This window comes from Pteronotus mesoamericanus, unplaced genomic scaffold (assembly GCF_021234165.1).
Source record: "Pteronotus mesoamericanus isolate MK-2021 breed Mesoamerican mustached bat unplaced genomic scaffold, CSHL_Meso_final scaffold_167, whole genome shotgun sequence".
Taxonomy (NCBI): Eukaryota; Metazoa; Chordata; class Mammalia; order Chiroptera; family Mormoopidae; genus Pteronotus; species Pteronotus mesoamericanus.
In genome coordinates, this window is record NW_026555308.1 from 1,966,935 (window position 1) to 1,987,498 (window position 20,564).

At 47.5% G+C, this 20,564-nt stretch overlaps 1 protein-coding gene across 4 annotated transcripts; it reads left to right on the forward strand.

Annotated features, from left to right (window-relative positions):
• The first annotated feature begins 6,493 nt into the window (after window positions 1-6,493).
• On the forward strand, window positions 6,494-19,553 carry FLYWCH2 (FLYWCH family member 2). Of its 4 annotated transcripts, XM_054589209.1 has the most exons (4): window positions 13,711-13,871; window positions 14,285-14,717; window positions 16,354-16,463; window positions 17,233-19,553. In XM_054589209.1, exons 2-3 carry the CDS (start codon window positions 14,387-14,389, stop codon window positions 16,446-16,448), a joined length of 426 nt encoding a protein of 141 aa, XP_054445184.1. In that variant the 5' UTR covers window positions 13,711-13,871; window positions 14,285-14,386; the 3' UTR covers window positions 16,449-16,463; window positions 17,233-19,553. The 4 variants fall into 4 exon arrangements, with proteins under 4 accessions (XP_054445182.1, XP_054445184.1, XP_054445181.1 ...); XM_054589207.1 differs by lacking the exons at window positions 13,711-13,871; window positions 17,233-19,553 and adding an exon at window positions 6,494-6,595 and having other exon boundaries at window positions 16,354-16,631; XM_054589206.1 differs by lacking the exon at window positions 17,233-19,553 and having other exon boundaries at window positions 16,354-16,631.
• The last annotated feature ends 1,011 nt before the right edge of the window (window positions 19,554-20,564 follow it).

Sequence of the window (20,564 nt, forward strand, 5' to 3'; positions counted from 1 at the left end):
GAGGAGCCTGGCCCCAGAGCCACCTTGCACAAGGGCCTCCTAACAGCTGTGCTGTTTGCACTGAATAAATTTTCCTTCTTCACTGCACCTGTTGATGTTGAATTGATGCCAGTGACCTTCAGTTGACAACATATACCTATTTCCCTACTCCTCCACAAATGCAAATGCTATTTCAATAGTATATGGAATGGTAGGATTAATCTGAGTTTATTAAAAATATTTCTTAGAGCAGTAAGACCAACAACTCAGGAGAAAAACGAATAGCACAGCAGTTATCAAACTGTGGCCTGGGGGCTCCTGGGGGCTCCCAAACCCCTCTCAGGAGGTCTATGATTATTTTCATCGTAATTGTTAGAGTGCCTCGTGCCATGGGCTGTGAAAGAATTCACAAGAGAAGAAAAGGCAGAGAGCAAAGGTTTTATTCACTTTCCAAGAGGGAAAGGGGCATGGTGTGGAGAGACACACCAGCAGCGAGAAGTTGGGGCTGTGAGTTTTTATGTGGTGATAATGGGGGACGGAGCTGGGTAGTCACCGCAATTACTTGTAAATTAGGAGGTTTCAGGCGGATTGCACAGGCTTCAGTCTATTCCGCTATTCAGGATCCAGGCACTCTGGTTTGGCATGTTTTGTTTGTATAAGTTTTAAAACACTTGCACAGGGGATGCTTTTAGTAATCTCTCCAGTCTTGCGAAGAGAGGCGCAGAGACGCAGCAGGTAATTACGGCTTACAGGCTTAAGGAAAGAAATAGCTAGCTCTGGGAAAGAGGGCCTGACAGGGGCCTTTTTTGTCCTTACAGTAATGCTGAGAAAACCGTTCGTCTTCTTCACTGTGTTGGCTTGCACTGATGATGCAAAAGCAATGGTGGCTCTTAGTATGAATCAAGGTAGTGACACCAAAGTCACTAGTTGTCATTGCATACTTCACCACCACACACTGGCAGGGGGAAAAAACAACTCTTTCACTTAAGACAGTCCTTGAAGAGCAGTAAAAAATTATTAATTTTATTAAATCTTTGTCCTTAGGAGCACATTTCTAAAATATTTTGTTAGTCAAAATGGGAGATGAGACAAGTACATAAAGCACTTCTGTTGCATACTATTATTTTCTCGAGAAAAAGGGTGTATGCCATTAATTGAGTTGCAAGATGAACTAGCTGCTTTTTTCATGGAACACTATTTTTACCTGAAAAAAAAATTGTGGAGCCCAGCCAAGTGGCTCAGCTGGCTGGAGTGTCATCCTGTATACCAAAAGGTTGAGGGTTCGATCCGCAGTCAGGGTGTTACTGGAAAGGGACCAGCCAGGAAGTAGGCCTGTTTCAGGCCAGCCTCTAGTGTGTGGTTCCTGACTTCGTGTAGGAAAGATTTTACAGTATGAGTCCAGGAGATTTTGAGAATATGTTTCTTAAAGCTGAGGAGAGTGAAGCAGAGGAAGGACTTAGGGTAAAAGAAACAATAGGGCGGAGCCTAGGCGGTACTCTGCTTTGGCTCCCTAGAAATGTTATAAGGAAGAAGTCAGCCAAAGCAAGGCTGCTTTTAGCTCACTGGGAAATCACAGGAAAAGGGGGCCTTGGAGACAGGATTATTGGGTAAGCCAGGGGCGAGCTGCCGCTGCTCACTGCTCCCCTGTTTACAAGTCTCATAGGGACCCTTACAGTCTAGAAGGAAGTAACATGTCCATGCCCAAAGGAGCATGGGCATATTCTAGAGCAAACCAGCATTGAGTCTTTGCCTTGAAGGCTTTTTATCTACCCCCCTCCTCACCCCCCTGCCCCCCCACCATGGGCGAGAATCTTAGAAGAGGGTTTCAGCAGAATATTCATTAGCTTTCAGGTGGAATTTTAATATGCTAATACATCAAAGTGAGCATATGGTGGGGGGGGGGGGGCCTGGGGTTCTTCTTTGGTCTGTTTTACTGTTTTATCTTGGGTCGGTCTGGCTCTGTGTTCTTGTTATTTGTTCCCCTGACTTCATCTGTCTTTGGGTTTAGCTGGCACAGATGGCATCTGTCCTTGGATTTAGTTAGCACAAATTGGGTCTCTGTTCTCTTTCTGACCAGGGTGATTTAAGTTATGTATTCCCTGGTTAGAGAGGAGAGGTATAAAACATTTGCTCTCAAGCAACCTTGGTTGGGGAAGATAAGGCCTTGCGATTCACCAGCTGGCTGTAAATTGCCCAAATTCTTTGGCCTTGTTTAATTTTATTGTCTCAGTTTCCCTATTCCACTTGCCCAGGAACTTTCCTAGCTTTTTACTCTCCCATCACAAGGGCACATTCTTAAATTGCGGGTTTTATCCCTGGCTGGGGTGTGTACAGGAGGCAACCAATTGATTCTCTCTCTCTCTCTCTCTCTCTCTCTTTCTCTCTCCCACCTCTTCCTGTCTCAATGACATTTTCTTAAAAATGAAAGCACTGTCCCGACACACTGAGGTTGTGGACTCGATCCCTGGTCAGGGCACATATAAGAATCATCCAGTGAGTGCATCAGTAAGTGGAACAACAAATCAGTGTTTCTCTCTCCTTCCCCCTCTCTCTAAAATCAATAACATTTTAAAAAATAAACTGTGTTGGCCCTGGCCAGGTAGCTCAGTTGGTTAGAGCACTGTCCTGATACACCAAGGTTGAGGGTCTGCTCTCCAGTCAGGGCACATATAAGAAGCAACCAGTGAGTGCATAAATAAGTGGAACAACAAATTGATGTCTCTCTCTCTCTCTCTTCCTTTCTCTCTCTCAAATCAATAAATAAAATTAAAAAAATAGAAACAACTGGCATGATTTGTTGCCAATAATAAAACTCTCTATAGCCTTCTAGGAAAAAGTAAAATTTTTAAAAATTTGAATCTGTTACCTTTAGCTTCACAGATTCCCAATATTATAAGACTTTTCCGATACGATTGGTGGCAATATTAATGATTGTTTTTTTTTTATGTTCCATAATAAAATAGGTCAACATTTACAAGATCTGCACGAGTCTGTGAATCAACATTTTCTAAAAAACCTGTGCGTGATGTTACAAAAGTACATGTGGGAAAAAGATCCTTTCAAAGTGCAGAATAGACAAATGGATCATAATATAATAGATCACAAAAAAGGCACTGATGTCATTTCAGATTTCACATTGCAACTAATCTTCAAGAAACTGTTAGCTAAGAGAAGGGTATCAAGGTCTGGGCAGTTCTTACTAAATTCTACGCTTGTTAAATGTTAAAATGTATCAGATGCTGCTGTAAACAGGATAAGCCTGACAGGAACTAAACCAGGATAAATGTAGCCAACTGGAAAGAGTTCAACAACTAATTGGCCAATAGTGTATATAAGCAATGGCTAAGCCTCCCTTCAGGGAGACAAAGCTTTAGATGTGAGTCCTCTGTCTCCTATACTTGCTGCAAGCAAATAAAACTACCATATGACAACCATGCCTCATTCTTGAATAGAACACCTGAAGTGCTGAACCCCTTGAGTTTGTAACAAAACTACCAGTGGTTGAGTGTTAGTGTGGTATCAAAGAATATTCACAATGATCATAGGATATTAAATTACTTCCTTTTCCAATTATTTATCTGTGCGAGACTGGATTTTTTTCTTATATTTCAGCCAAAACAACATAGTACAATGGAGTGAAGATAGAGGCAGATACGAGAATCCAGCTGTCTTAAACCAGATATTAAAGAGCTTTTAAAAAATGTAGGACACTGCCACTCTCCTCACTCACTTTTTGGTTTGAAGATACAGTTATGTAGTTAATTTATTATTGCTATTTTAAATTCTCAGCTTACATTTATAAAGTGGTAAATATTGATAGACGTGACCCTTGTAACAAAAAGCTCTTTGAGCTGCTTAATAATTTAAAGAGTGTACCTAGCTCATTGTCTTTGCTCTGCTCATGTCTGTGTAACTGCTTACCATATGGTGATTGTGCAGAATTTTTTCATGAGAGGATTAATAAACTCAGGACTTGAAAAAACCAAAAACGGAAGCAAGGAGGGGAAGTAACTGCTCAAATTATGTAGCTAGCAAATGCCAGAGCTGGTATTTGAACCCAGGCATCTGACCCCAAGTTTATGTACTTCCTTTGACAACATGTTTTAAAAGCCTTTAAAATATTCCCTTTTTTTTTTTTTTTTTTACCTGTTAGCTGGGAAAGACTGGAGTCAGGCCCCGCTCCCCTTGCCCCCAGCTTGTTCCCCAGTTCTTGTTTCGCTTGTGGGAAATGAATTCAAGTGAGAGCCAGCACGTATAGAGGAAATGAGACAGCAAGTTTATTTATTAAACACACGCAAGCACAAAGCTGCAAGCAGGCACCTGGCTAGTCTGAATGAGCCACGTATAAAGGAAATACAGTTGTTAGAAAGTTTGTTCTATGCACTTGAGCTGAGGCTACAAGTGGGTACTCAGCTAATCTGAGTGCTCTAACTATTGGGGTTCAGGGGTCATATACCTTAGTCAGCTTCTAGGTTCCTCCTCTTTCTTTTCTAAACCTCGGAGATAATGTACAGCTACAAAAGCTTTCTTCCTCAGCTAATAAAAGATCTTTGTCTTAGTGAAACTGCTAGACTCCCCCTTACCCAGCACAGAGTCTCAAGGACTCCCTGCCTCCTGAGCTATTTGTGATGTTCAGAACACCTGGCAATCTCATTGGACCCTGCTCAGGGCTGCTGAGTCAATGGCTGGGACTTGTCTCCCTCCTCTTCCCTGCCTTGGTTTACTACCTATCCTACCTAACCTAACAGACCTCTTTCAGGAATTTAAAGACAGGAGATAATCAGAGGTGTCAGAAATTTAAATACAAAGATATTTATGAGATAATAAAATTAGTAGCAACCAGTAGTCAGTGGATGATTAATGGCAAGTAAACCTATCAAGGACTTTAAAGGACATTGGAGAATGTCCAGGAAGTGGCATGGCCCCAGGAGAAAGGACTTAGGGACAATGGAAGCCATGCAGGCTGAACCTGGGGTGAGAGAGAGGAATCTGCAGAGGCAGGGTTGGGAGAAAGCTGAGAGCCTTTCTTGGAAGCGAGTGTGGGCCTTGTTGATATTTGGACATGAAGAGGGGAAAGTTATGGATTGGGCCCTGGCTGGTGTGGCTCAGTTGGCTGTTGCAACGTCCCCTTATGCAAAGGTTGTGTTGGTTTTCTCTCCGGCGCCTTTGGAGGACAACCGACTGATGTTTCTTTCTTGCATCAGTATTTCTCTCTTCTCTCTTCTCTCTCTCTCTCTCTCTCTCTCTCTTTCTCTCTCTCTCTCAGCAATGGGAAAAAAATGTCCTCGGGTGAGAAAAAAACATTTTTTTTGGATGCATGTAAGGATGCGGGAGGAAGGACGTGTGAATGCCCGAGGCCCAGCAGGCAGACCCCCTAGGGAGCTGGACCAGCTTCACCTGCCCGGAGCCGGAGCCAGGGAGCCAGGGAGCCGGACCAGTAGCAGCTTTAGAGCGACTCTGGATGGAGGCGGAGGGAAGAGGTGTCAGGGGAGCGTGGGGTTTCCTAGAGAGGAGCGGCGTCTTCACTCTGCAAACGCAGATGACACATAGCCAGAAGACCAGGGGCTCCATCCAGCGAAGGAGAGCGGTTGGAAAGAGGGGTCACGCGAACTGGGAGGGTCGCAGTGTGCGGAGGGCGGGGAGCGCCTTGCGGGAGGGGAGGCGAGGCGTCGGGTAGGCATAAGGGCTGAGCGCTCTGGGGCCACGGAGGGGCAGGGCGGGCGTCAACTCAGATGATGCTGGGGCTGCTCTGCCGGCCACCTGCCAAGTGTTCGGGAAAGCAACGCGTGGCCCCGCAGCTTCCTGCACCGGAGTATTCAAAGTCTCCACCGCACAGTATGGTCGGAGAATGACGAGTGTCTGTGCAAAGGGCGACCGCTGGACCGCTGGACCAATGGACGAGGGCTGGACTAATGGCGAAGGCTGGACAGATGGAAGAGAGGTGGACCTATGGCTTAGGGCTGGACCGATGGGCAAGGAAGTAACCAGTGGTGTGAGAGGGTCCAGTGTTCGAGGGCTGGACCTATGGGAGAGCGCTTGACCTATGGGTGGGGGCTGGACCTACGGGCAAGGGCGGGACCACTGGGCGAGGGAGGGACCAATGCTGAGGATGCTGGGCCGTTCACGGTACTGCGCTGAGCGGAGGCGGTGGCTTCAATGAACTGAAAGAGAGACCTTCCCTCCGCTCGCTCAGGAAAGAGACTGGATTGAACGAAGCCTTTAAAAAACGCCCCGGCTTCCTCCGCAGGGATCTGGGACCACACCATGGGGGAGGCCCGAGGGTCGCAGTTAAATCCACTCCCTCAGTGCTGGAGGAGTCCTGCAAAGGATCCAAATTCACGCCTCAGAAGCACCGACACCCCCCCACACATCCCCCCTGCGCGTCGATTGGTCAGGGCGCTGGCTCGGCGCCGCTCTGGGAAGACCTGGAAAAGCGGAGTTTACCCTAGGAATAGGGTCCCCGCGTCCCTACTGCGCATGCTTGCGTCGTGACCCTAGTTTGAGGTGACTGCCAGTACCAAGGCTGGGGCCGCAGGCAAGGAAGCGAAGGGACCTGCCGAGGTTCGGTCGCTGGAGAGGGCGGGCTCCTCTGCGGTCGCTGCTTGGCCGGTGCCTGGTAAGGACGGGCCCCAGCGGGTCGCGAAGTGTCCTGGATCCCGTGGCGTGGACGCGCCCCCCGCCCCGGCTGGGGTCTTGCGTGGTTCCTAAGGGCTGCCGATCCTGGGAGTTCCCCTTGGCTCTGCGTCGCGGCGCTCAGGCCGCCTCCTTGTCTTTCATCCGTGGTTCGTCTCCTTTCTTCTCGCTCTTCCTTCTCCCAAACCATCCGACCCAGGGACGGAGCCCTGACAGACACCCTAACCCAGGGAGCCCCACATTGGCCTGCCTTTCCTTGACCCCACCCAGTACTGCTTCCATCCTCGGCTCCGTCCCACCCTTGTGGCTCTAGAGGACCCCGCAGGGATGGCAGAGACTTGAAGGTGTGAGATACCTGGGCGAGGGAAACATTCAGAGGCTTGGTCAAGAAGCAATGTAAGTGATTGGAGATAATGGGAACTGGGGCCATTTGGGAGCGGCACAGACAGGTCTGATGACAAATTACAGTGGGTAAGGAGGAGTAAAAGTAACTAATACTCTGAGCCACGGTGATTAGGGGAAAGGCGGTGCCTTGACATGAAATTCCCACCTTGGAGAAGCTCTTCCCCGCATACTATAGAGTAACAGTTCTTGACCTTTTTTGGGTCACTGCTGCTTTGGAAACCTCCCTGTACACATATGTACCAGCACAGCTAAGTTGACCCATCATCCCACCAACCCTCCGCTCACAGCCCTCCATGAACCGCATGGGACAGTGATTATGGAGGGGTGAGGGCAGCTGTCAATATCACTGGGAACTTTTTTTTTAAATCCTCTCTTGAGAATATGTTTATTGATTTTAGAGAGAGAGGCAGGGAGGGGAAGAGGGAGAGAGAGAAAACCCATCATCGATGTGAGAGAGAAACATCAGTTGATTGCCTCCCATATGCACCCAAACCGGGATCTAACCCCCAACCTAAGTATGTGCCCTGACAGGGAATTGAACCTGCATCCTTTTGGTATATGGGATGACGCTCCAATCACCTTAGCCACCCGGACTAGGAACTTTTTATTTTATTCTAAAGATTTTTATTTATTTATTTATTCTTAGAGAGAGGGGAAGGGAGGGAGAAAGAGGGAGAGAAACATCCATCAGTTGCTGGACCAGCCTGCAACCCAGACATGTGCCCTGATGGGGAATCGAACCAGTAACCTTTCATTTTTCAGGACCACGATGCCCATCCAACTGAGCTACACCAGTCACGGCTCACTCGTAGCTTTTTAAAACAACCACTTAACCCTTCACCTACCTGTTATTAAGAACCCCTCTTAAATTCACCACTAGTCCCATTACACGGGTGAAACCAACCCAGAGAGGGTAAGGGGTGTACCCTCATGGCAGAGGACACAAGCGTTGATGGACAATGATGGTATTTCCCTCCCCTAAGTATGAAGGTGATTCTTCTGATCCATCAGCCACCAGGCAGGGCTCGCACCTTATAATCTTACCAATAAGGTATTGGACTGCCCATTAGTTTCCTATTGCTTCAGTAACAAATTACCACAAATTTAGTGGCTGAAAACACAGGTTTGTAAACCACCCTACCGTTCTGGAGTTCAGAAGTCTGATTAGGTTTCACTGGGTTAAAATTAAGGTGTGGGCAGGGCTGTTGCTTCCTGAGAACTCTAGGAGAGACAATCTATTTCTTTGTCTTTTCCATCTTCTAGAGGCCTCCAGCATTCTTTGGCTCATGGCCCCCTCCTTCCATCTTGACAGCCAGCAACATTGCATTTCTCTGACCCTGCTAACTAACATCAGCATATCTTTCTCTGACTCTCTTCTTCTGCCTCCCTCTTCTGCTTTTTAGGATCCTTTTGATTGGACCCACATGGATAATCCGAGCTAATCTCCTACTTTAGTAACCTTAATTTCATCTGAAAACGTAATTCCTCTTTGCCTATATAAGGTAACATTCACAGGTTCCAGGGATTGGGACCTGGACGTTTTTGGGAGGCCATTATTCTGCCTCCCAAAGATCTGATATCTCAGAGGCTCCTGCCAGTTTTTAACATTGTGCGAGCCTTCATTAACTCCTGGGTCTCCTTTGCGCAGAACAATGTCATGGCAGCTGGTTGTGATAAGTGGGAGACTTGAGTCCACAGCAATATAAAACCACGAGGTTACACAGTTATGGGGAGTGTGTAAACCTAGTAAGGTACCTGGAGAGTAAGGTACCTGTTAAGCCTTTTGATCTTTATAATTCATTTCTGCTTCACTTTTTTTTTTTTTTAATCCTCACCCAAGGACATGCTTACCGATTTTAGAGAGAGAGAGAGAGGGAGAGAAACATCGAGGTGAGAAGATAAACATCAATCGGTTGCTTCAAATATGTGCAGGCATGTGCCCTGACCAGGAATCAAAACCGTGACCTTTCAGCTTACTGGACGATATGCCAAACAACTGAGCCACTCCGGCCAGAATACTGCTTCACTTTTAAAAATTCTGTTTATTTATTGTACTTTTACTGGGTAAAAATTTAATTCTCAAAATACATATATTTGACTTAAAGTACCTGCCTCTCAACCCTTCTCTTTACACCTAGAAAATACATTTATAGAAGGCTCGGGATGAATCCAGAAAAGCAACTGATGTGCATCCTAGTGGTGTGAAGTAGTATCTCATTATGGGTTTGTTCTGCTTTTCCCTGATGACTAATGATGTTGAACATCTCATGTGCTTATTAGCCATTTAAATAGTTTCTTTACCAAAAGGCTTATTCATAGCCTTTGCTCATTATTACATTTCTTCTTTGTCTTTTTATAACAGTTAGAGGTCTTTATAAATTCCAGGTAAAAGTGCTTTCTTAAATATATGGTTTGCAAAAATTTTATCCCATTCTATGGGTTGTCTTAACTTTCTTGACGCCATCCTTCGACTCACAAAAGTTTAAAATTTTCTTCAATTTATCTGTTTCTTCTTTGGTTGTCTGTACTTTTAGTGTCATATTGAAGAAAGCTTTGCCTAATCCAAGGTCATGAAGACTTACTCCTATATTTTTATTTTTATTTATTTATTTTTCTTCACAGAGAAGGGAGGGAGAAAAAGAGGGAGAGAAACATCTATGCGTGAGAGAGACATCAACTGGTTGCCTCTTGCATGCCCCCAACTAGGTACCTGTCTGGCAACCAGGTACGTGCCCTGACCCAGAACAGAACTGGTGACCTTTTGGTTCGCAGGCCAATGCTCAGTCCACTGAGCCACACCAGCCAGAGCTATCTCTTTTTAAATAGAGTTTTATAACTAGCACTTACAACTAAGTCTATGATCTATTTAGAGTTAATTTTTGTATATGGTGTGAGGAAGGAGTCCTCACTTCCTTCTTCATTCTTTTGTATTGGACATCTAGTTGTTCCAACATTCAACATTTGTTGAAAAGCCTATTCTTTCCCCTTTCATCATGGGTCAGACTTAATCTTCACCTCTGGAAAGGGGAAGTGTGTATTTTTTGGAATTATTTATGAAGCTGACTTGTCCTTTCTCCTCCCATTTATTTATTTATTCATTCAATTATTTTTATCAGTGTGAATTAATGGATATGTATTTTATTCTTTGGGTATATCCTGAGGACTTACTCTGAACTTCTAGATGAACTTTCTTCTGTAACTGGCGTTTCTCACTTTAAGCCTCAGCTGCACAAGGAGGAGCAGCTGAAGAATGTTGGGTCTGGACCAGCTAGACCTGAGTTCAAGTTTTGGCTCCTTCTGTCTCTGCTCTTTTGAGACACTTATTTAAGTCCCTAAGCGTCTCAGTCCTACCAGAGGCAAAGCAAGGATGACGGTGAAACTTGGAAGGAAGATTGTTAGGTTATGTATGGTACTGGAGGTATGGGCTAATGCCATAGGACTTTTGTTCCTGGCTCAGATCCCAGTTTGAGGACCAATGGCATGGCTCTGGGCAGGTCATTTTAATGTTGAACATGGACAAGAGTGCCAGAGGGGCAGGGTGTATTCTCTTTTCCTCACTAATTTTCTTCATTTTAAATTCTAATTGTTTACATTAATCTTTACTTTTAAATGTCAAATATTTTCCCATTGTAAAAGTTGTTCATAAACATTACAATTTATGTAATGGAGAATTATGTAATGGAGAATTAGAAAAAAAATAGAAAACTAGCAAAAAAATGAAATCCCTCATTCCCACCACTGCTAATATTTTGAAAAATTACTTTTTAGTTGGCTTTAGTGCATTTTTATATAATTCTTTGCAAACAGACTAGAAAGCACCTGCTTTTTAAGTTAAGAACAGGTCAAATAAAATTAGTAAATACATGACAAATATGACTGGAATGGAGAATAAATAAAAGGAAAGACAAGTGAGTTGAGAGACAAAGACACAGGACAGGGACCAAAGTTCTTGGTCTTTGTCTTTTGGAAAAAAATGTACAGTTGCTTTAGCCTAGAAAAGATCATCTTTGCTAAATGTGTTCATTAGATTTTCTAACAATGATTTTTTTTTAACCAAATATAAACACTTTAAATCTTAATATACTTTTCCTTTTTTACCCCTTGTGTCCTCTCTCTCTTTTTTTAAAATCTTGGTAAAAATGGTTCATTTTAAGGAGCAACATCTCTATTTTGTGGCCTTCTAGAATACTGTTGCTTAATGTTTAAATTGAATTTTCCACAACTGCAGAGATGAATTAAATTGTGCTCTGGTACTTTATTAGGGTCTTTACACCTGGTCTCTAAGCTGATGTTTTCTACCCTAATAAATGGAAAGAAAACAGGAAATACAATTATTTGAAAGCTTTGCTTATAGCTATGAAAAATGTATGTGGGAAACAATGCAGAAATGAAAGCAGTTTGTGATAGGATGATAGGATTATGCAGATTTACTCTTATTGTTTAATTGTTCTATATAACTTTTTTCAATTAAATATTTCAAAATTTTTAAATGAGCTAAATATAATCTATCTCATTGCTTTCCTTTGGTTAGAAAGCTAAATCTGGATAAACTAAGTGTGGTGTTTCAGCAGTGTAGGAGGGCTGTCTGTTGTGCAGGAATATGTTTTCAAACTGGTAGCTCTTGGATGAAGATGGTTTCTACAAGCATTTTATTTATTTATTTATTTATTTATTTGAATGAAGATCTAAAGGGAAAAAACCCATATAAGCCTATTCTGGCTCCCCTGGATAACAAGCAGATCTTTTGGAACTGTGGAGGCCTTTGTGCTAAGATCCAGCTGGCTTGAGAGCTCCTTCCTGAGCGAATAGCCCTTAGTCTCATGTGCAGGCCCCGTGTGCTCCTCCCTTTTGGGAGCATGCTCTCGGTTTGAACATGCATGGAAGGTTGGGATCAAGATATAGGGATACAACAACCTATGATATATTTTTTAAAATTTTCTTTATTCTAGAGAGAGGGGAAGGAAGGGAGAAAGAGAGGGAGAGAAACATCGATGTGTGGTTGCCTCTCATGTGCCCCCAATGAGGGACCTGCCCCACAACACAGTCATGTGCCCTGATTGAGAGTGGAACCGGCGACCCTTTGGTTTGCAGGCCAGCACTCAATCCACTGAGCCACACCAGACAGGGCGCTATGATTTACTGGGCACTTACCATGCTCTATGCTGTTATGTACTGAATTGTGCCTGCCCCCAAATTTATATGTTGAAGTTCTAACCCTCAGAACCTCAGAATGTGGCTATATTGGAGATAGGGCCTTCCAAGAGGTAATTAAGGTTAAAATGTGTCATATTAGCTTGGCCTCAATCCAATATGAGCAGAGTCCTTATAAGAAGATATTAAAATGTGAGGCTTCCAGCCAAGATGGAGGCATTGGTAGATTCACATCACTTCCTCGCACAGCCAAAAGGATAACAACCAATTTAAAAACAAAAAACAACCAGAACTGCAAGAAAATTGAACTGTGTGGAAGTCCAACAGCCAAAGTGTTAAAGAAGAAACATGCATCCAGACTGGAAGGAGGGGCAGAAACCAGCAGCCAGGGAGGGGAGGACACATGGCAAGGCAGTGGCTGGTGGACCAGGTGGTCCCACATTTGTGTGCAAATAAACCGAGAGGAACAACTGGGAAGCAACACAGACCGCGCAACCCAGGGTTTCAGCACAGGGAAAGAAAGCTTCAAAACCTCTGGCTGTAAAAACCTGTGGGGGTTAAGACAGTGAGAGAAACTGCCAGTCTCACAGGAGAGTCCATTGGAGGAGCCCACGAGGTCCTAGAATGTATACCCACCCACCCGGGAATCAGCGCCAGAAAGGTACAACCCGCTTGTGGGTACCTCAAAAATGCCTCTAGTAAATAGAAGCAAAATAGACAGGGGGAGGTTAAGTATAGTATAGGAAATGGAGAAGCCAAAGAACTTACATGTACAATTGATGGACATGAATTAAGGGACGGGGGGGAAAGCTGGAGGGCAGGGGTTCAGGGCAGAGGGGGATAAAAGGGGCGAAAATGGAACAACTGTAATAGTATAATCAATATACTTTTTAAAAAGATATTACAATATACACACACAGAGGGAAGACTATGTGAGGACACAGGAATAAAGAAACAGTCGAAACCACAGAGCCAGTTGAAGAAACAGGTCCAGGGGTACAGGTGGGCATCTGTAGGCCTTGCCACACTGCCTGGGTCTGAGACAGGACAGGCAAGAGATATCTCCAGACTGCAGCATTGTTTCTGGGCTAAACTGGGAAGATGTGCCATTCACCCAGCACCTAGTTGCCCCCAAAACAAGGCCACCCCACGCTGATATCCCAGGGCTATAGTCTTCAGACCAGCCTGGCCCTGGTAATGTATCCTTTCTGCTTCTCCAGTCCAGAAGCCAGGGAGCCCTCAGTGACCATAGATTCTCTGGACAACTCCATACCCTGTCCCCGCCTATCCCAGCCAGCGCCAGCACCAGCCCCAGCACCAGCTCAGGCACGAGGTTGCTGCCTTCATGGATCCCCGGCACCTCCCGAGCTCTGGGTGGCCCCAGGCCTCCTGCCTGGGGCGGGGACGGGATCTAGTTGTGAGTCCAGAGAGTCCTACCCTTCCAGGGCCAGGAGCTCTGGTCTGCAGAGTGTCAGGGTGAAAAGGGGCTGGGAATTCTGGAAGGGCCAATGACCTGAGCTCACGTCCCCAGGGCTTGTCTCGGATGCTTGGTGCTCAGGAACACCAGTGACGTAGCCTGGACAAGGTACGCCGGGTGTCGTGTGAAGCTGGGCTCCGGATCTTCCCCAGCTGGACTCCCAGCTCTGCTGCTTCATGGCTGATAGTGGCCCTGGCACGGCTCAGTGTCCTCATCTGTAAACGGGGTCAGTAAGAATGGTAAACGTTTACCACACGGGGGCTGAAAGGTTAAATGGAAAAACCTGTGAAACACTTCGCCCCGTGTTTCACACGGGCCTCGATTTACGGGCCTCGATTTGCGGGCCTCGATTTGTAGGAACTCGGTTATCAGCATCTCAGTCCCCCAACAGCCCCCTCCCCGCGCCAAGAGCCCTGTGTTTGGCACATTTTACATGGCGGGGGGGCGGGGGTGAGGTTTGGATGGGGGAGGCGACACACTCACTGCTGCCCAGAGAGGAACTGGCCGAGCAGAAGCAGGGGCCCAGGCTTCTCCGTTCAGGTCCCTGCCCACCCTGGTGCCCCATCTGCCCGATCGGCACCCCAGCTCCGCTCCCCTGAGCCCCAGGCTTCACTAATGGGGGGCTGTATCCTCTCTTAGGACAGAGCCCCTGGACTGCCGGTTCCCTTGCCAGGGAGGAGGAGTAGAAATCCATCCACGGGGGCCTCAGCGCGGCCTGGGGGACAGGCTGTCGGTCCCAGAATGCCCCTGCCTGAGCCCAGCGAGCAGGAGAGTGAGAGTGTGAAGGCCGGTCAGGAGCTGTCCCCTGAGTCCCCTGAGACTGGCACAGATGTTGTCCCTACAGCCCCCAAGAAGCCCAGGAAGTTCTCCAAACTGGTCCTGCTGACAGCCTCCAAAGACAGTGCCAAAGTGGCCGCAGCCAAGCGCAAAGGAGTGCACTGCATCATGTCTCTGGGGGTGCCTGGCCCCACCACCCTCGCCAAGGCCCTTCTTAAGATCCATCCTGAGGCCCAGCGCGCCATTGAGGCCGCCCCCCAGGAGCCTGAACAGAAATGCAGGAAGCTGGACACAGGTGAGGCCCTGGTCCCAGAAAGCAAAACTTCCCTGGGGCCGGAAGCCCCCTGACACCTGGGCAGCTGAAGTGATAGACAGGCTAGTGGGGCTCTGAAGAGAATGTGCCTGTCCCGTGAATGTGTTTGTGGATGTTCTGTCTTTCCATGATACATCTCAGTGTAAATCTCTGTGTGTTTGTAGCTTCCATACATGTGTGTTAGGGTTCTGTGTCTACATATGTATTTGCCTGGGAGGGTGTGTCTATATGTGTGTCATTGTGTGTCCATGTCCCTGGGGCTATTTCTGTCTAGTTCTGCTATTATATGTTTGTGTGTTTATTTGTCTCGGGGTCTGTGTGTGCATGTTTCTGTGCAGAGTCTATTTGAGGCCCCAAGTTGAAGCCCCCACCCCTACTGCCACCTCCCAGGCTTGGTGCAGATGACAGTGGTAAGTAGAATCCTGAGGGCTGCCTGGGGGAGGGGATGTCTATTGGTTGGGAAGGAGATGAGCTGGAGTTTCTTTTCAACTGGAAATGGGGTCCGCCATGTCCTAAAAAGATAGAGAAAACTAAAGCCACAGCAGTTGGCTCTGTTTGCTGCCTATGAACAGGAGGCCTCCTTGGAGTCAGTCAGGGTACTCGAGCTGGCAGCCAGTCTTAGGGGAGGGACACCAAAGCCTCTTGGTTTCCATCATGTAGCTGAGCATTGCAATTGACCCCTCCTCACTGATGGAAATTCAGTGGAGAGTGCTCTGAAGTTGGGGGGAGGCCCTGCTGTTTCCTGAGGCTTCAGGGCTCCTGAGATTGGGGCACCCCGGCTACAGGCCTGAAGCTCACAGGAGACCTAAAGAACCCCTTGCCCTCCATCGCTTGCTGGAAAGGAGCTGCAATCAGGGAGTTGGGGGCCTCATCTCCGCAGAACCTGGAGGCCTCTCTGCAGCATGCCCCGCTCACCTTGTGGGCACTTCTACCAGCCAGTTGTGGTTTAGGTATCTCCATTGTATCTACCTGCTTCCTGCCAGCCCAGGGGGTAGAGTTTGCTGCCCCATGACTTGTTGAGAAGCAAAGCTCAGAAAGGCCAAGTTCCTACCCTGAGGCCGGCAGCTGATCACTGCAGAGGGTAAAGAGGGGACATCTGGCTCAGAGCTTGTTTTTCCCAACTCAGTGGATCGGGTAATCTCCAGGGTCTTTCCCACCCTGTCTGAGACCTCTGCGTAGGCATCGGCCCAGGTTCTAGAGCTACATGGGCCCCACTCCACACATACTATTGTGAGAGTTAGAACAAAGCCACCCTTCCTCAGATGGAGGACTGAACAAGGACTGCCACTCGGCCCCACATCTCCCCTGGGTGGGCACCGCAGCAGGCACTCCAGAAGTCAACAGCTCCCTCAACCTGCCTCCCCATCATTACTGCTGTACCTAGTCCACACTTTCTCCACCTCCTGCTCTATCCCAGGCCAGAAAGTGGAGATAGCAGCAGCTTCCTAGTGCTGAGCACATATTTGGCCCAGAGTTTCCCAGAAATGACTTTAGCAGCCTCAGTGGCCTTTGGGAGCATATCTCTGGAGTTGGCAATTACTTTTCTAAGCCAGTCAGTGGTACCCCCACCCCTCCCTTTTCCTCTGATACCAGCCTGACCCACCCCCTTCTCTTCCAGAAGGAAAAGAAGACGGAAGGTTGGCAGGGAGGCCTGCCCCCAGTCCTACAGTGGGCAGGGAGGAGTCCTCTCTCGGGCCCAGCAAGGCCACATAACCGTGACAACTGCAGGTGAAGCATCCTTGATGGGTCAGTGAACTTGGCTGTGACTTCTGCCTGGGGCCCAGTCCCTGACTGATTTTCACTCTGAACAACGTGTAATGTGTTTCAGCTCAAGTGCTTTTGTAAGCCAAAAAACAAAAACAAACAAAAAAACCCCACCCAACAAAACACCCCCCCCTCGCCCCCTAAACATAATAAAATAAGCTACATGCTAGATCCCATCATGAACAGGTTGTATAAATTCCAGGATCTGGGTCCTTTGAGGCACAACTCCAACCCCACCCCACACCCCAGGACCCTGCCCACGCTACCAGCCCTCACATGACCCTTCTCCAGGGCTGCCTGGCCTGGGCTATCTATCAGACCCAGGGTGGCTCTCGGAGGTCATCCCTCATGGCCTCACACCCCTGGGGCACCTTCAGTCTGAAAAACCAGCCGCTGGTCCAGAGACTGGTGGGGTCTCTGAGGTTTTCTTTCCTTCTGCCTTGGTCTGAAAGTGGGCAGTGGGACTGCTGGCCCTGACCCTCTGGGAAGCTGATCCAGCCCCTCCCTGACTCTCCTTCCGCGGGTTGTTCCCTTGTTGGAGTGTCAGCCTGCTCCTGTGAGACTCAGAAGCCTCACCTCCTCCAGGAAGCCACACAGGACTGACAGCCCGCTGCACAGGGGCCCTGCAACCATGGTGGCCCAGGGTTCTACTGAGGAGGGTGTGGGCCTGCAGTTTGGGGGTGGGGACCATGACAGGAGTGTGTGGTGCTCCCTCCCATCATGTTCCTTCCAGGTGGATTTGTGGGCTGAGGGAGATGACCAGGAACCTGAGCCCCTCCCCCGCCCCTGGGTCAGCTGCTGCTGCTGGAGGTGGAGGTGGAGAAGCAGTTCGCCTTCAACCAGAAGTCAGGATCCCCCAGAGACCCCCACTGGAAGGGTTTCTGCCTCGGTTGCTTCATCACGTGTGGTCCTCATTCTTTGAAAACTGCCACTGGTCACAAGGAAATGGCTTATTTTTAAAATGTAGAGTTCAGAGGCCTTATGTTTTAAAACAACATTTTCCAAATGTAATCAGTATCTACTGACTCATTCTCAGGAGAGGAGGATACTTAGCACATTTCTTTTCCTTGCCAGCTCTCCATTTTGCTATTTTATTTTTACAGCCTGTTTGTTTATAATGTTTATATTCTGTAACCATAACTTGAAATGTTCTTTTGTCTTAATTCTATATTTAAATAGATTCCTCTTACCCACCAATCCCTCCTTTCCTCAGATCTGAGCCATCCTTTCAGTGGGCTGGTTCTGTCTGATGGTAAGAATGCAGGAGGAGTCGCCCAGGGTGTGATGTGTGATGGTCAGGTGCCACCAGGGAAGCAGTAGAGAAGAAGAGGATGTGAGGAGAGTGGGCAGGCAAGGCAGGACTTCAGCCACTCAGCCTGGTGTCCAGGCTGTCCCAGCCTGGGTGGGTTAGAGAGGATTAACCCTGGCCCGTCCACTCCCTGAACTTTACTGTAGCATTATTGACTCCTCCTGCTACTACCAGGGAAGCTGCAGGCTGGGTACTCATGTCCCCAGTGAGGGGCTTGGCTGACTTGGTGGCTGCTGGAGGCTGTTTAAGGGCAGAGCAAGGGCCTATCTCCCTCCTGAGTGTCAGGTGGTGCCCATCATCTGCCTGGAAGGCCTTCAGTACCTTGGGGCAGGAAGCCACTGCTGAGCCAATTTGGGAGCCCACACACTGGGGCCAGCAGTGTCAAGATTTTCTTTATTTTGAAGCATTTCAAATGTCCATGAAAGCTGAAGAACAGTGCAGGGGACATGGTGTAGCCCTCACCTAGATTCACATCTCTCCCCTTCTCCCTCTCCCTCCTACTACTTTCTTGCCCTTTCACTTCTTGGAGATCTTAATATCTGTCCAGAGCAGGCTGCTTGGGATCTAGGTCACAGCTCTGGATTCCCAGGGCTAGAAAGGAAACACAGAACTTTCTGACTGGTAAGTTCATGAAAACTGAGTTCAAGGCTGTTCAGGAGAAGGCCAGGTGCGCCACAGCATCCAACAGGGTCCTGAGTCGGTGGGCTCAGGGAGAGCAGCCTGAGGGAGCCCTTACAGGGAGCTGCAGGGTGAGGAGAGTGGGCCTGAGAGGATTAAGTGTAGGGCCCAGAGGGAGCAGGGCAGGAAGACCAGGAGGCAGCAATGGTGGGCAGATGCTGGTGGCTCAGGGCCTGGAGTCCGCAGTGAGGGTTTCAGATTTCTCATGGGTATTGGGAGGCGGGGGAAGGATTCGTGCAGAGAAGGGATATGGTCAACATAGTTATACAAAATTCCCCCAGGCACCATGAGGATGGACTGGTGTGGTACAAAGTGGGAGCTGGAAAGCCATTGAGGAGGCTCCACTGCCTGGGTGAGAGGAGAGGAAGAGGAGATAGGAGAGCCTGGAAGGAGGCTGAGCCAGGCCCGGTGACAGATTGTTTTGCTTGGGGGACTGGGCATGAGGGAGAGAGGACTGACCTATTCAGCTGAGGGGTGACAGTGCCACCCAGTAGGAGGAGAAGGGACAGGGGAAAGTGACCCATTCTAGTTCCACACATTGGCATTCTACTGGACGGTCGTGTTCCTGTGAGAAGAGTGGTCCCCATGAGTGTTCAACAGAGCAGAAAATTCTCAGAGGTGGAAGATTGGTGCCAGCCAGCTCTGTACTCTGTGAGCGGGTGGGTGGTGCATTAATTATGGTGGGGATAAGAAGTAAATAGGATGACTATGCATTTCCTTTTTTAAAAAGAGCTTTTATTCATCTTCAAGCTAAAAGAAAAGGTAATTCATGGTCATTGAAAAAATAGAAAATATTTTCTATTTTTTATAATCCATTTATAATCCATATTTTTCTTATTCAGAAAATTGGGATTATGCATCTTATATTTTTTTCTTAATAGATTACAAATGGTTTTGTAACATCCATTTACTAACTGCACAGTATACAACTGCAGGGATGGGTAATAGTTTATATAACAAATTCTGACTGCTGGAGTATCCCAATTGTTTCTAGGTTGTTAACAATCTTTTAAACCAGCGATTTTCAACCTTTTTCATCTCATGGCATGTATAAACTAGTTACTAAAATTCTGCAGCACACCCAAAATTATATTTTTTGCCAATCTGACAAAAGAAATAGGTAGAAGTTTGATTCATTCACACTGAGTGGACATTGTGTTGCTGTTGTAATTTATTTGACAATCTAAGGGAAAAGAAATCAGTGCCCCTCGATAGTCAGGTATTGCACGTTTTAAAAATTCTTGTGGCAAAAAAAAAAAACACTTGAAAATCGGTGTTTTAAACAGCCTTGGGTTTTCTTAGGACAAAGCTCTAGCAGTGAGATTGCCCGTGAATACCGGACTGTCGCACATTCCTGCCAGCACCGGGTTCTATCAATAAAAAGAAAAAAAAAAAAGCACCCTCCACTCCGGTCTTGTACGTACAGCTAACGCATGTTTTTTTCTTGGGGTTGCATTTCCCTTGGTTGCTTTTGAGAGCTCGTCAGGGGGCCCCAGGTTCCCCACCCGCGGTGATTTAGTGGCTGATGCGTTTGGCAGCCCCGTAGAGGGCGCAGGCGGACTCCGCGGCGATCCAGGCGCCTCCCCAGTGACCGGGCCGTGAGCGCCACTAGGAGTGTCGTTTTTCTGCAGTGCCAGACTATCCTACGCTACCGACCCAGGACACCCATCCTGGCATCTTGACCGGCAGACGGCCCGCTACTGGGAGAATGCGATTGAGATCTTAACTCCTTGTCATCTTCCAATCTACAGTCTAGTACAAGTTGCAGCCACCCCCACTACCTGTTTTATTTCCCTACAGCATGTTTTTTTTTCTTTTAATTAAAACTTTACTTTTCAACTACAGTGTACATTCAATAAGCCTATACTACTTCTAACAGACCATCAGTTCAGTGTGTGTATCTATTACTTCCTGCCGGTTCCTAATAACACAAGCTCCTCATCACTAGGGCGGGGAGCTTTGTCGGTTTCGGTCCCCGAGGGGTCGGGTGTGGAGAACTGGGAGGTTGGCGGACGGCGAGGTGCGGAGTGCGAAGGGGTATAGCACTCGGAGGGCAGGTGGAGGGCAGACACTTGGAG

Excerpts from the sequence above, each read along its gene's own strand:
- FLYWCH2 (XM_054589207.1), top strand. The coding sequence starts at position 14,387 with ATGCCCCTGCCTGAGCCCAGCGAGCAGGAGAGTGAGAGTGTGAAGGCC. Across the intron at positions 14,718-16,353 it reads ATGCAGGAAGCTGGACACAG|AAGGAAAAGAAGACGGAAGG; the intron begins GTGAGGCCCTGG and ends CTTCTCTTCCAG.